General features: G+C 52.5%; 3 protein-coding genes across 3 annotated transcripts; 2 read left to right on the top strand and 1 right to left on the bottom strand.

Annotated features, from left to right (window-relative positions):
- Positions 1-988: 988 nt before the first annotated feature.
- On the top strand, positions 989-1673 carry PG994_008085 (uncharacterized protein; the record flags this gene model as incomplete). Its single annotated transcript, XM_066859494.1, has 4 exons — positions 989-1057; positions 1125-1182; positions 1268-1428; positions 1449-1673. The coding sequence occupies 4 exons, from the start codon at positions 989-991 to the stop codon at positions 1671-1673; spliced, it is 513 nt and encodes a 170-aa protein (XP_066714981.1).
- A 5383-nt stretch (positions 1674-7056) lies between these two features.
- Positions 7057-8016, top strand: PG994_008084 (uncharacterized protein; the record flags this gene model as incomplete). The annotated part of the gene is made up of 3 exons (XM_066859493.1): positions 7057-7434; positions 7511-7714; positions 7789-8016. 3 exons carry the CDS (start codon positions 7057-7059, stop codon positions 8014-8016), a joined length of 810 nt encoding a protein of 269 aa, XP_066714980.1.
- Positions 8017-9498: 1482 nt separating this feature from the next.
- On the bottom strand, positions 9499-14137 carry PG994_008083 (uncharacterized protein; the record flags this gene model as incomplete). The annotated part of the gene is made up of 11 exons (XM_066859492.1): positions 9499-9841; positions 9925-10058; positions 10114-10511; positions 10594-10877; positions 10924-12156; positions 12213-12253; positions 12308-12422; positions 12550-12629; positions 13198-13336; positions 13524-13737; positions 14128-14137. The coding sequence occupies 11 exons, from the start codon at positions 14135-14137 to the stop codon at positions 9499-9501; spliced, it is 2991 nt and encodes a 996-aa protein (XP_066714979.1).
- Positions 14138-14433: the final 296 nt, after the last annotated feature.

Below are 14433 nucleotides of genomic sequence, written 5' to 3'. Positions count from 1 at the left end.
ATAGGGCTAGCCAGAGTCTGGCAAGAGAGGATTCCCGGGCGGTCGTTCTATTAAGAAAGTCTGTCGATGCTAGCAAATGCAGGGCAAGGCGGTCTGTTCGTCGGGTGTAGTGGACCTTTGGCTCGCACGACTTTACGGACGATTGGCAGATGGAGGGACCAGTCCTGGGCCTTGGATCTCGAATCAATGGTCGTCGCTTTGGCCGGTTTTCCGATCTTCGCTGGGCTATCAAGTCGTATTCCGTTCAGTTCGGGCCAGGGCTGTGATGTAAAATGGAGCAAAGAACACAAGAACATTGAAGGGAAGCCTCAAAGCTCCACTTGTGATCGGCGCGCGAGAAAGTGCTGGCAGATATTAGCCGGCGGCACGACTTAGACGACACGAGGCGAAAGAGCAGAAACGAGAGAATAACTAATGCTGCACGATGTATCCGAAGCCCGGTCGCAAAGAACACAACACTATGTAAGCAGGGTCAAGCGATGCAGCGCGCAGGGCGGAATGATGTCTGACTGGATGATCTGATCGTGACAGTAACTTCCAGCCAGGCAACTCTAATTCCAAGCACAAGATGACAGGTGTGTCTCGTCAGTTGTCCCCCATGTGGAACAGGCCTGAGATGACGGTGCTACTTGGTGCTACTGTGGGGTGTCGCTAATTGAAAGCAGCCCAGAGCTGGAGCTGGGCATGGCTTTAAGAAGGCTAGGTGCCCCCCTAAAAAGCAAACCAATCGCGGCTTTTAGCGCCCCCGTACTCCAGCGCTCTTTGCCCCTGGAAATTCGCAGCTATGTAGTGGCATCCGAGGTTGCAATTGTCTTCAGCCTTATCCCTGGCAATCCGCTGCTCGCCCGTTCGTTGACATTCTTCCAATCTTCTTTCTAGATTGACAATTTGCGGGCATTGGCATGATTTTATGCCTCTTGTAATGTAACAGCGACACAATTCTCGCAGCGCCTCGACCACGGAACGAAGATCTCCTCCACCGCCCAAGATGTCGCTCGACGATACCACCCTAGAGACACTCTCCTACCTCGAGGCCCGCCTCCTACGGATAGAGTATGTCCTCTTACGGGCACACAACGCCTCAAGCCAAGGCACCGGCCATCACGAGCCTACATCAACTCGAGCACTGCTTCGCAACCCTGCTGCAACGCGTCAGCACCTACAAGGATCTGCTGAAAATATGTTTGTCACACCGAACAAATGGTCTTTTTCCTGGCTTGGCCAAACGTAACATTTAGCTAACGCCCCAACCTCTCCTCCGCGCCAGATCACGCCCACCCGGACCTCTTCGACCCACCCCGCTCCTCCTCGGCCCAACCCCCCTCCGAATCGCTGCTCCCGCCCGACGCGCTGGCGCAGATGGTCCTGGCCGCGGCGCCCGCGTACCCGGCCACGGCGTCGGCCCTGACCTCGATCGCCGACACGCCCGTGCCCGAGCCGGCGCTGAGCGCGTCGCTGCCGCGCTGCTGCCGCGCATGAAAGGCATCGAGGCGGCGCAGGCGGCGCAGCGGGCCGAGATGGCGGAGCTCCGGGCCCGCAGCGAGGCCGCTGTCCGCCGGTGGTACGAGCAGAGCGTCGTGGGCTATGCGGACTTCGTCGCCAACGCCGAGGGGCGCATCGAGCGGGTCGAGCGCGGCGTGCGGAGGGTGGAGAAGGCGCGGGAGGAGGTGTGATTATGATCATGATCATGATGAGCAGAGAAGAAAAGTTATCAGGCCAAGCCCGCAGAAACATGCGGCCTACGAAGATATACACTTGGGGAGGACAGGGGCCAGGGTCCGCACGAACATATACTTTCTCTACCGGGCACCAATTGTCTAGGTACATGGCACAGCCCTAATGGAGGCCAGGAAGACCTGGGTTATACCACTTCACACCTCGGGTTGGAAGGGTATGCCGGGCATTCTACTGTGGTACGCTTCGCGCGTGCTGGTCAAGCATTTCGAGGTCTCGTCATCTTACATGCGAATGACCACAGTCGGCCAGGCTGCGCGCTATTCCTTCTGGCGCATGCGGAGGGTCCGTGACGGATACGTCTTCAGATGTTGTAGTCAAGAGTCCGCTAAGGGGCCAATATTCTGCTAGGCATTTGTGAATCCTCAGGGTGAAGGTATTCATCAAGTCATGGAAACTACGACCAAGAAATCGTACTACAACCAAGGCTTTTCGGCATGGAAAAGGAGCCTGATGGTGTCGATTCAGCCAGGAGTTAGGGATATGGGGAAAACATCGACTATCACCAATTTACCATCAAGGTCCACACAGATAGCCCATAAGCTTTCATCGAGTTCCAGTGATGAGGCGATGGGAAGAAATATAGCATGTCTGTGATCATAGTGCATTCCCCGGACTCATGACGTCCCGTGTTTCAAGCCATGTGGTTGTAGGGCTCCGACTTGATCTGCGGATGCATTTCTTTCAAACTGGCATGACGGACGGACAGACGGCGGACAGGTGTTTCAGATATCAAAGCTCTCAGTCACTTCTCGCATATTCCGCTGTCTCCTCTCTGTTCAGTAGCCAATCGCCGAAGTAGGTTGGCTCCTTATATTATGTGGCTTATCATGTGCCGAAGAGAGCAGAAACGGGTTTGTTGGAACCCACCACAATGCAGTCTGTCTTTCTGATTCGTAAACTCGTATGAAGCGTTCCAACATCCGAGCTGGCATAGCTCATGTCGCAATTTGGAGGTGCGAACGCCACATCTGGCTGGAGTGGGCTGAGCCAAGATCGGCAGATAGAGAATGCTACGGCATTGCAGTGCCGGGTTGCGCTTGCAAGTGGTCGGTGATCGACGTTGGGCCTCTCTAGTCATGAATTTGCAGAAAAGCTGGCAGTTGTGCTGGCTGTGCCAGCTTACCTACCTACCTATGGCGGTGGGTGGATGGGCAGATGGTGATGTACAGTAAGTAAAGCAGGAAAGCTAATGCATACCAAGATGATGTGTGCGTTTTAGATTTATGGGATCTTAGTAAAGTAAATACCAAGCTGATCCGACAGGCGGATGAATGAGGATCGCCGCCGAATCCGCGTTCTGCTCGCCCGTTGAGAGGGAAGGACGCGACATCGTCACGTTTCCGTTTTTCCAGATCCTGAAGGAGGCACAAGTTGGTACCTGGTGACATAATCTGAACACACCGAGAGGCAGCTCAGTTGAGCCTCAACACCTTAGCGTTCTGGTTAGCGGGAGGTATGGTGAAGTGATGGCCGTTCTTCCAGAATCCAGAGCGGATAGATATTCATCACTTGCTTCCATCGTGGTATCTCAACTCCATACGAAACCTTACTAGCCACGCCCTCCAGATGAGCAAGTCTGTAAAATATCCATCAGGTCGGAAATTGTGACACAGTTGGAGAACGTTCGTGTGAAAACGTTTCGTTTTAGCGTCGTTGAGTGATCGTGAAGTGTCAGAAAACGACGTTGTCTGGACTTTGAGCCATTCAAGGCCGTTCATGGCACACTAGCCAGGGACCACGTTGCTGATGTTGGGGCGTTTCAGCAGTGCCGATGAAGCGTCATCGAGCCCGGTACCTGGCTCCGAGGCGAGTTAAAGAGTTCAATGGACCTGTATGCTTAACAAGTCAAAAGCCCGAAGGCTTGGAATGAAAAAAGACAAGTTCACAACAGAGAACGCCTGAAACCAAACGTGGTGGAATCCGATCGCATTGGATCTGAATGGTGATGAGGGGGCGGCCCACGATTACCCAGTGAGTGCGACGGCGCACCTCTTTTTGCCCCCTTCCTCCCGGGCTGCTGGAGACGTCTGTTGTGAAACATCTGGATTCAATATGTAGGCTAATAATGCTCATCGCGATTCTATGTAGACCTGCAACCTTATTTCGAGTCGGCAGAGAGGGCGAAAGCGAAACACTTGGAGCCCAATTGACTTGGTGTTGGACCGAAGGATGTCTGCTGCTACGGAGTACTGTGCCTCGAGATCCGTGGCGCCCCTTGCATGAGTTGGAAAAAGGATCGCGGCGTGGCATACGGAGTATTGTGTGAATGTTTCGCCCACGGACAGCTAGTCAGTCAGTCAGCATTCGATTTTCTCCTCCTACCAAGCCAACATGCCGGCACGGAGACACACACGAGATGGTGGGCAGGTGTGACAACGGCGAGGGTTCCTGTAGGTGTATTGGCGTGCGGTGGCTCGCACACCCGAGAACCTAACCTCGAGACAAAAACCCGTCTGCCCAGCCTATCACAGCATCGGTAGCAATCTCAGGCAACACCCCCTTTCCCCTCCCTCCCCTCAGCTCGCCGCGTGCTATCAGGTTACAAGTATATCCTGGTTGAACCTCAAACAGCCCACGGACCAAACATCTCGTCAGAAAATCAGACACCTGCTACAACTTGATCGTGCGAAAAGCAGCCACCCGACCTGTATGCCGATTCAGACAAAAACAAAAAGAATAACAGCATCCAACTGTTGGTCGTCAATGTCAGGCCAATCTTCGTCGGGTCGGTGAGACTTGAGAGGACGCGACGGATTAGACGGAGATATGACCCATTATTTCGCCCTGAAAGGAATCTTTTGTTCCTGCCTTAGCGTTGGTATTGGTTGGAAGCCATCTCGAGCCGTTTGCCGTGTCGTTTCCACTTAACTCGCCCGCTATGCTACTAAGATGTCGCTTACCTAACATGCGAAGTGAGGTCTCCTCATGGCCTCGACTATATGGCTTATTGATAAGGGACAGGCAGGCAGACAGCAGCATCACCACGGGGAGCTCGGGGCAGCAGCTCGGGGAAGAGGTGCAAGAGACCGACGGACAAAACAAGCAACAAGGGCAAGCGTTGCGTTCACACTTTGAATGCATGGTTAATCAATAAAACGATTCATTTTGCTCAGGTCGCACAGCGGGAGCCCGGGGTTGGAGAGGTGCTTTCTTGCTGACAGCCCGGCCCAAAGGCCTACTTCTGGGCTTGGGGAGCACTGCATTAGGAAGCACAGCAGGGAACATGGATTACCATCCACCAACCATGCAAGGTATAGCGTTTAATATCTAGCAGCTCATTTGAGCCACTCAGCGCTATTCATTACCCATGGCCCCTGTCTTTGATCAATCAACCGATGGAAAAGCCCCTTGCTCTACGTCGTGTGCCGCTCTCTCATACTGTGCTTTCCACGCCTATTTGGTGGGAGTTAGTATGTGTGTAGCATCCTCAAGTATACTGTGACTTAGGCCAGGGGATGGCTTCTGCTGGCCGTCTCTTTTTATTTCGTAGGTCGCTCATCTCGTTCGTGTGTGCTTGCTGGTGCTGGATGGATTTCATTCAGGTCCTCGCTTTTTTTCCTCGTCCCCCCCCCCCCACCACCCTTCCGTGTTGCAAATCTCCACTCTCTGTCTCCAGTGCTCCAGTTGTGTCCCCATCTTGTCCTATCCCTTCATCAATCCCATCCATCTCGGCCCTCTGTCCACCTTTTCCTAAATATACCATCAATCTTCCCGCTCGCGACCGTTAATCGCTTGCCGAGTAGAGAAGTCTCGAACTTCACGTTTGGTCATATTTTCTTCCCGACCAACCTTTACTCACGGCGCATCAGTCGGCACTCGCTCATTCTAATTCCCTTCTCTTCTCTCTCTCTCGATACCTACTACTTTACGACGGCAACCGATCCCGGTGTTATTTGCGTGGTGCAATCGGCGCCCTGTCCATTCCCAGATCTCACGAATAAGAAGAATAAAGTGCACTGGATTGGTGAATCAATCAATCAGAAGCGGTTCAGGAAAAAGTAGCAGCCTCCACCAACGACGGAGCTCGCAAAACAAAGGGAATACAGTCCGACCCGACCCTCTATCTAATTCGACTTCGCCCAAGCGCAACCCGATCCGAGAATCCTCCAGTATCCGCTTACGAGGCCCCCGGGAAACTCCAGCAAACATTCGACCGTGACAAACCACAAATCCAGTACCAAGGAGACTCGCTTTCTGGGTTCGTCTGGTCCTTTATTCATTCGTCTCAACAACACCAAAACACGCCCACCACCCGCCACGCCGAATACCTGAATCATCAGAGTTCAGCAAAAGGCTGTTTTTCCCCTTCTCCCAATCCCTCTAGTTTCCCCTTCACCTGAAGCTTGTGATAGTTCAGTCGGGATCTGACGATCCGACCACGTCTTCTTCTTCTTCTTCTTCTTCTTCCTGTCTTTGGTCAAGACCGTAATTTTCTTTATTCGCCCAATTCACATCAGCCTCTATTCCATTCTGTCTCCATTCTTGATTTCACCGCATCAGTTATGCGCAGTGAGACCACAGTATTTGCAACACAACAGCACACCATCGATTGATCCACCACCCCGCGGTGTACCTGCTTGCTGCTATCAGCACATCATTCAAACTCGATCCTCAAGTCTAACTTCGCATCTACTCAGCCGCAACCTTTTGGCCTACTCCATCCCGAGGACATCTCGACTCGTACCCCGAACCATCAAGCTCTGGATCAGCTTCCCAGTCACTCCTTTGAATCCTTCGCTAGCCGCCTTCTGTTAATTGCAACTCTCTTCACTCACCAACACCCCAACCATTCTTCCCATTGCGACGGAAGAATAGCCGGGCACCTCCCATTGCCTCCAGTCTACTAAGGCTGCTGGACCTATCGCAGTTCTTTCTTGATCCCGCCCCTCTCCGCACCTCCAACTCTCGGCAAATCAACAACGCCCTACAAACACCAGGGTGCAGGGTCTATTGCTCTGCTCTTCTGGACACTGCTACGCTCGATCGCTGCAGCTTCGGCAGCCGATTCTACATCTAGGCCAACAAAAACGGCCTCTTGAATTGCAGTTTGCCATCTTCGCTTAGTCAATTGCCATCCAAGTGATCGGCGCACTCAGCCCTACCTTCTATCGACGACACTGGCTGGCATTGTCCGGTTAGAAGCTTTCCGACGCAACCTACTATTGGCGTGCATGTTTGCGTCGCCACCGTCTTCACGAGCCTTGAATTGACCAGGCCCGATCAGCCCGCTCTCTCAACTTAAAACCTGCAAGCGGCTCCCTTACCTTGGATTTCTCTATGCCCGGATACGGATCTCTACACTCGCCATCACTGCGGAAAATGGAACATTCAAGGGCTTCGTACGGCCGCCGTGGCCTCAGCATGGGCAACATCATCGGTGACCCTTTCGCGCTGGCCACCACCTCCATTGCCATGCTCGCATGGTTCATCGGCTTCGTTGGCTGCATCATCGGACAAATCCAGCAGAATTCATCCCTAGGCGCCTTCCCGCCATTCCCCTGGTGGGCCATCGTCTATTCACTGTTCATTGTGTTGGGCGTGTTCTTTGTTATCGCCCTTGATGCAATCCAGACCTACCATGTTGCGGTTGTGGGCTACTTGGGTGCTGGTCTTGTCTTGACATCTTCGTCCGTCAACGCTTTGGTATACTCGGCGAGTGGCGCACGCCAGGCTGCTGCCGCCGGTTTCATCCCTATTGTCCATGGTCCAAGTATGTTCGCCCCCCTGTCGCGATTGACGCAGTTATGGTTTCCTGACTAACAAACTTCGTCAGATTGTGTGGATCTTTTATTTTGGATCTGCCCGTTCAGCCACCCCCCGCGCCTACCTCGACTCGTTCGCCCCTTACCAAGGAGTCAACTATGCATCGCCAGACTATGATGAACGGAGGCTATGGCGGCCGTCCCGAGACGTCGGTATCCCACCAGCCTCAGATGTACCCTCGGCCCAATTAAATGGCTTCGAGAACCCTTCGCCTGTGCCTGGTCTGTCGCAGCAAGGCGCTCGCAACTCCGGTCCCATACCTGGGCACTCTTCCCTATCAACAACAAGCCCCCGGCTCCTCAACAAAATGAGAACGAGATCGCTCAACCTACCGAGTACCCCTATCGCGCGAAGGCCATCTATAGCTACGAGGCCAACCCCGAAGACCAAAACGAGATCTCTTTCTCGAAGCATGAGATTCTGGAAGTTTCAGATGTTAGCGGACGATGGTGGCAAGCACGGAAAGAGAGCGGCGACACTGGTATTGCGCCCAGCAATTATCTGATTCTATTATGAGCACGGAAGTACCTGCTATTTGATTTTCTTGCATTGCGCCGCGACTATCCTTCCTCACGGCAATTGGTATTTCTCCCGCGGATGCGGCTAAGAACTGGTAGTCTGCTTTGTTTGGCACGGCAACTCTCCTGATCTTGCTGCATAGACACGGGAGCTCGGTGTTAGGTCGGATCTGAGCCAGTGCTTCCCTGGATGAACTTCAGGAATCTTTGCGTACACATACTCATACCCATACCCACGATCGGAGGCTTTATACTGAACCTGGCGCGCAGCTAGTGAGGAAGTCTGATGCGCCTTTTTTGACACATATTCTTTATCCCTCTATGGACTTCTTCTGGTCACAACCCCCCTTCTCTTCTTGACATCTACTCCTCAAAAAAGCTCCTCCACCTCTACTACTACGATGCCGCGTTTACTTGTCTTTTTGTATTCTTCCCCGTTGCGAAGCGAAAGGCCCCTGTCCCGACTTGTCTATATATGGGATTCTGCTTACTAGGTCGATGTCTCTGGTGACCCACGGGTGCGAGACAGCCTAGTTATCAGTGTCCAAGAAGACTGTTGTTGTTGGTCCGTAAAAGCCATGGGATCATGAGGTGGGATGAGAAGGACGCTGTGTGTGGTGGCGTTTGGGGGTCCGAATGCGGTTTGGAGGTTTGGTGTGGTGGGAAACCTCAATTGTGTACGGATGTGGGATGCGAAGTGTGGGTGCCTGTTTCGCAACGAGGGAATTCACGATGTCACGCTATCGGGTGAGCCGGCGATCAGAGCAGGCTCCATTGGGACTTGTATAAACGGTTTTAAGTCAATGAAAAATACCCTGAACAAATGACCTAATGCGCAATATGCACCATATTCTGCAATTGAGCTGTATGCCATAATCGAGCAACTATAGGCTCAACGTTACTCCGTTATTCAGTAAACATTAGAGTCAACGTCTATTGATTCAGTAGGCACTGGAATGCACGACTGTAGTTTCGGAGTCAGTGGCGTGCCAGATGACTAGGTCAGAGGCTCGATGTGACTCATGACACTTACCTATCTATATACCTTTCTACGATGAGCCGCCCATTCCAGAGCCATATCACTTCAATATCTGTGCGGAATGTGCTCTTTCGTCGCTCAGTGTGTCCTCGGGGTTGTTCAGTGCTACTACGAGTCGAGTTACATCCGAGCTTGAGTGCGTTGTAAGGGGCCCTCAAAATTCTACAGCCGTGTCACCAAATGAAAGTCGAGTACGTATGAGTGTAATATGACCCGAGAGCATGACAAGTAATTACAAATTCGTGAATCCCAAATCAACCGTAGGTAAAAACCATACTCCCATGACCATTTTATGTCTACCCCTGCCTTCTTTGTGCCGGGACGTTCACCCCTTTTTGGCAACAACCAACTGCATCTCTCATCAGCCTTTTATCTTAGTTATCAAGACATGATACATAGACAAAAAATAGTGGACAAGCCCTATTACTACGGGCATCTGGATCATGCGTCCTCTTCCGGCGTGGCGACGTTCCAGTCAAGGTACGAATCAGCCTGGTCGTCGTGGGGATGATGACTGCCAAGGAAACACTGGTCAGTAAACGGCCAGGGGTCGTCGGTCCCTAGGTTTGCCATGATACCATCAAAGAACCCGGGTGTCTCTCCCGCACAGTTGTTGCTCTCATATGTATGGTTCTCCAACGCTTGTATCGAAGGGGAATCCGGCTTCGCTACCCATTTCTCTTTGGCATCAGAAGGCAAAGGAGGTACCGCTGGATCCGCAAGCGGCATCGCCAAGAGCGCACTCGGAGAAATGATCGAGTCAGACGATGCCGGTTCGCCGTGCCTTTAGCCACAGCAATGGGCGGTGGATGCCAGTAGTCCATGCTGGGGACTACTGTTGTTGGGAGGCATCACCTCGATGTGTACCTCATGATCCGGTCGGTCAGCTGGTGGGAGCACAAACCCCAGAGTACCAATACAGCCGTACCAGGGTTGGAAGCCAGACAGTCGAATGATGCCGAAGGCACCTTGACCCGGACCATCTGATCAAATTGCAAATTCTGCAGAGACTCCGCAGTAGCCTCTGCTTTGGCTACCGAACAGCTCGTGACGTACACAGGTGTCTGTGGCTGGCATGCAGAAGACGCCCCGGACGAGTCTTCCCCAGTCGTGCTGCGGTGTGATTGTATCAGTGTGCCAGAGGGGCTTGGGAGGGGAGGTCAGCGCGAGAGAGGGTTCGCGCCCAGCTAAGTGATATTCCAGAGACGTTGCAGTACATGCCACCGCAAGTATTTCTAGATACCTGGCATTCGTTGGAGAGTGCTTGGCCAGCAGTTTGATGGCAATCGCAAAAGCATCCTTCATATTGCGTTGAATGTCATCCGTCGTCGGCCGGTGCTTGTCGATTTTCGTGGCGTCCCCGCTGGCCCTGCTGGCGTCCACATACTGAAGGGCAGAAAACAGGATGTTGACCTGCTCAAGAGGCTCACGATGATCCGGCGATGTCATATGAACTTACACCAACTTATTATCAGTACTGCGTCCAGCCTCTCAATACGTCAAAGTATATTATCAATGGACAAGGACGGCTCTCACATGGGTTGCTCGGCTCTGCCAATGTAGGGAAGAACTCAGGCGGGAACAAGATCCGCCAGATGTCGAGATAGCACTCAGTTTGAGCCTCGAACCATTCATCGATCCCCTTAGGATGGTGTTTGAGACTGGCGCTTCTCAGCACCCCCTCGACCTCATGCCACTGTTTCGAGGTCATGAAATAAGCTGAGGATATCTCTCCTGGTGCAGGATTGTGGAAATGGTAGTCTTTCAAATGTGCTCTGCTTCCACGCAACGTTAGCACAAGTGGTTCGTTTCTTAAATAACTATAATGCAGAAAGCTCCCTTCTCCAGAAACGATACGATACGCACTTGAAATTGTCCCGCTTGGCAAGACTGGATGGTAACCGACAGGCCCAAAACTTCCCGTCACTGAAGGGCAAAAGGACGTAGGCCAAACAGTACGGACACGGCCACGGCGGAAGACTATTGTTTTCCCTGCTGCCGCGGCTCTTTTTGGTCTGCGGACGAGGGTTGTTGCTGCTGTCTGAGCTACCAGGTCGTCGCTTCCTGTTAGTTCTACCGCCTAGCGATGACGACAGAGTTTTGGACGAGTTCGCGGTCTCAGGTGCAGACGACTGGCTTGGTGGGGACGCTTGTGTGGTGGTGTTGGTCTCCGTATTGTTTCCAGTGGCATCTTCTGGGCTCTCATGCGTTTCTAGGTAGAGCAGCTCCCGTTCACTGCCTATAGAATGTTTGACAGCATTGATTACCTCCTCAGCATAGGTACTATCCTCCACTAGAACCTCCCGGATGGAGCTATGAATGAGCTTGGTCACTGCATCCACGTTTATACCGTCGTTGGTCTTTTCATGGGTTGTTAATGATGGCGACTGAGAGTGATATGGAGCTGTGATGAGTGTATCGAGTAGAGACAGGTATCTGATTGGCATCATTTGTTGCTGCAAGTCTAGGGTACGCCCAGGAATCTGTTCACCTTCGGGGACCAGGGGCGGGCCTCCGGATGTATGGGCTGTCGGTGGTGGCGGACACGGGACTGGATGTTTCTTCTGCATTCTGCTGTCCTCTAATGAAGACGATGGAGCAAAATCCGACGGGGTTGCAGTGTCAGAAGGTGTCGCCTGGCTCGAGTGGGATACCTGCGTAATGTCGGTCTCTGCATCGTTCTCTGTGGCTCCTTCTTGTGCTTTATGCGTTTCCTGATAGACAACTCCCCGGCCACTGCCCACGGAATGCTTCACCGCATTAATAACCTCTTCAGCAAGACCACCATCCTCGCGCAAAACCTCCCTGATGGCGTTATAGACGAGCTTGTCGATCGCGTCGTCGGCAGCAACACCTTTCCCCTCCCCATCGGTCGCCAATAATGGCAACTGGACGGGATGTACGGCAGGGGTAGCAGCTACACCGTGAACGACAGGAACCTCATTAACATCTGCTGATGTAAGTGTAGGGGGCCGGGTAAGATCTTCTTCGTCCCACCCGACAAGAGACGGGCCACTGGAGGCTTCGGATGCCGTTGATGGCGGCCACGAACTCGCATGAGAACTGGTGCATGAGGAAGGGTCCGACCCTGGGCATGCTCTAGCACAGCATTATAGTTAGTGACATGGTCTGCAATGCTTGGAGGGCGGCTGTACTTGGCAGAGGCTGGGATATGCCGTTCATGCTGCGGTATGCTCTGTGGGGAAAGTCAGTATGCACAAGCTGATTGTCAATAGGACCGACGACAAACCTCTGCGAGTTTGGTGAAACTAAGCGATTGCTGATCTTTGGCCAAGGGCAGTCCAGAAATGCTCACAGTATCGGCTGTACAGGGCTCATCCCGTGTAGTCAATTCTCCGGTGCACCTGAATAGTTCACCCGTATCCTTATTTGTGAGATAAACATGTAATTAGTGGGAAGCTACGCTGTGGCAGACTTAGTTTTTATAATGTCCAATATCAGAGGAACAGGAAGAAACCTATATAAACATACCGAAGGCATTGGTAGTATCCTGGTTCTGAAAACTTGCTGCTGCTCTGGTAACGTCCCGAAATCGAAGTCAGGACCCGCCGCTGTCAGAGTGGTGTAGGCAGATTACCTACTTGGGAAGTTGAATGCGGTCCCTTGTTAGAGCAGTTGGAGCACAGCAGAAGTAATAAATGGTTGCTGAAATGGGAGGTAAGACGATAGTATAACCTCCATGGGGATAGTAATAAAGTTTTAATATCACGTTTACCGAGTTATAGATTTAAGACAACGCCAACTTCTGGGCAAGTCTGATTAAATAGACAGCAGGGGAAATGTGCAAATGCGGACATCTTTCACTGCAGACATGTCGCTGAACAAGTCTGCAGCTGCAGAGATGTCCAGGAGCATGCCCGTACCCCTGTCATTTTCTCACCACCAACCCTGCCGAGCTTCTAGCAATGACGGTAACTCGGAGCTGGCAGGCTGCTGTCCAATTCGTAGGGCAATCAGATAAAAATCTGCATCAACGCTCCAGGGAACACTAGTGCCTCGTTAGAGATGCAATACAAGAATTTGTACTGCGTTTCGAAAACAGGCAGCAGATATACGGGCCATCATATCAATTCAATAACAGCGGAGATGCCATACCTCGAATGGGGTTTACGTAAATACCATCCCAAACTTGTCCCCAGGGCACTGCTGATTTGGCGCGCCAAATAGTGTCGATCCTAGTGGCTTTGGACTTGGGACATCCTCAACAGCAGAGATTGTACCCTTGAATATCCTCGATGGGAGAGGTGGGGACTCGTGTCTCTGCAACAGTAGTCTTCGTGATGCTATTCCAGACCAACTCCCGTATATAAATTGAGCAATGGCTGGGCAATTGGCTCCTTCACGTGTTGCGAACACAGCAATATTCATTCCGGAAACCCAAGCACGTTGAAAACCTCGAGTCACCTCCACACTTTAGACATGAACCCCACCAGGATCTACCTTACAGCCCTTGAGCATCCCTCGCATCGACCCCAACCGCCCGGAAACTGTCCACATCCCCGTGGTGGGTGCAGGCTTTCAGGCACCCTTCGCGCTGGAAGAAGCCGAAAACCAAACCTTCGTCATCCAGGCTCTCGGTAGTGCAGCCAGACTGGCCAGGGGCACCAAATACCGTCTCTACCGGGCGCTGCTCAAACACATTGTGGTCTCGGGGCTGACCTGCCTGCGGTAGGTGACAAGATTACCCATCTGGAAATCCCGTTTGAACTTTTTCCATATAGACTCATGCTAACACATACCTTGAATTAAGGTTGACGAACTTGACGGCTCGGCCCGGATTCTCCACATTGAACCAGACGAGCAACTAACTCAATTATTCCGTCATCCCAAGCGGCTCTCTCGCGCGACACCCCAAGACGTGGGCCTCCTTGTCGCTAAATGCAAGGGCAGTATCGCCAACCTCGAACAGACCCATCCGAAGCAGGACATAGTGGTCTATCTGGAAACCGACCCGGCGGCAGTTAAGGCGGCGCGCGGTGTGTTGCTGGTGCTGGGTCTTGCTGTTCAGACATCATCCATCTGTATTGGCTAGTCTTGGTAGCTACCTACCTTGCTTCATCTTGTGCGCAGTTCAGCATGTGTGCTGCTACGGGGGAGGGGAAGGTATGACGAGTTGGGCAGGTGGGGGTGGGATAACGGGGCAGAGGAGAGATGGGGAGATGGACGAAAGGAAAGTGCCCGTCTTCATGTGCAGAGACTAGGTAAGACAGGTAGAAAATAATATATCTGTGTTCAATCCTGAGTGTGTCGAAAATCTCAGCATGTCAGCACCTGGCGCCAGGGTACGTTGGCATCGGCTATCACGAGTGTTGGCATCGGCTTCGTGGGTTTGTCGGAGTGTACACCTGGCTGTGT

Source organism: Apiospora phragmitis, assembly GCF_038363925.1.
Source record: "Apiospora phragmitis strain CBS 135458 chromosome Unknown utg000007l:2111988.0-4706623.0:1.0-2598199.0, whole genome shotgun sequence".
Taxonomy (NCBI): Eukaryota; Fungi; Ascomycota; class Sordariomycetes; order Amphisphaeriales; family Apiosporaceae; genus Apiospora; species Apiospora phragmitis.
The sequence above is the reverse complement of the archived record's forward strand: the minus strand, read 5'-3'. Positions and strand labels throughout refer to the sequence as shown.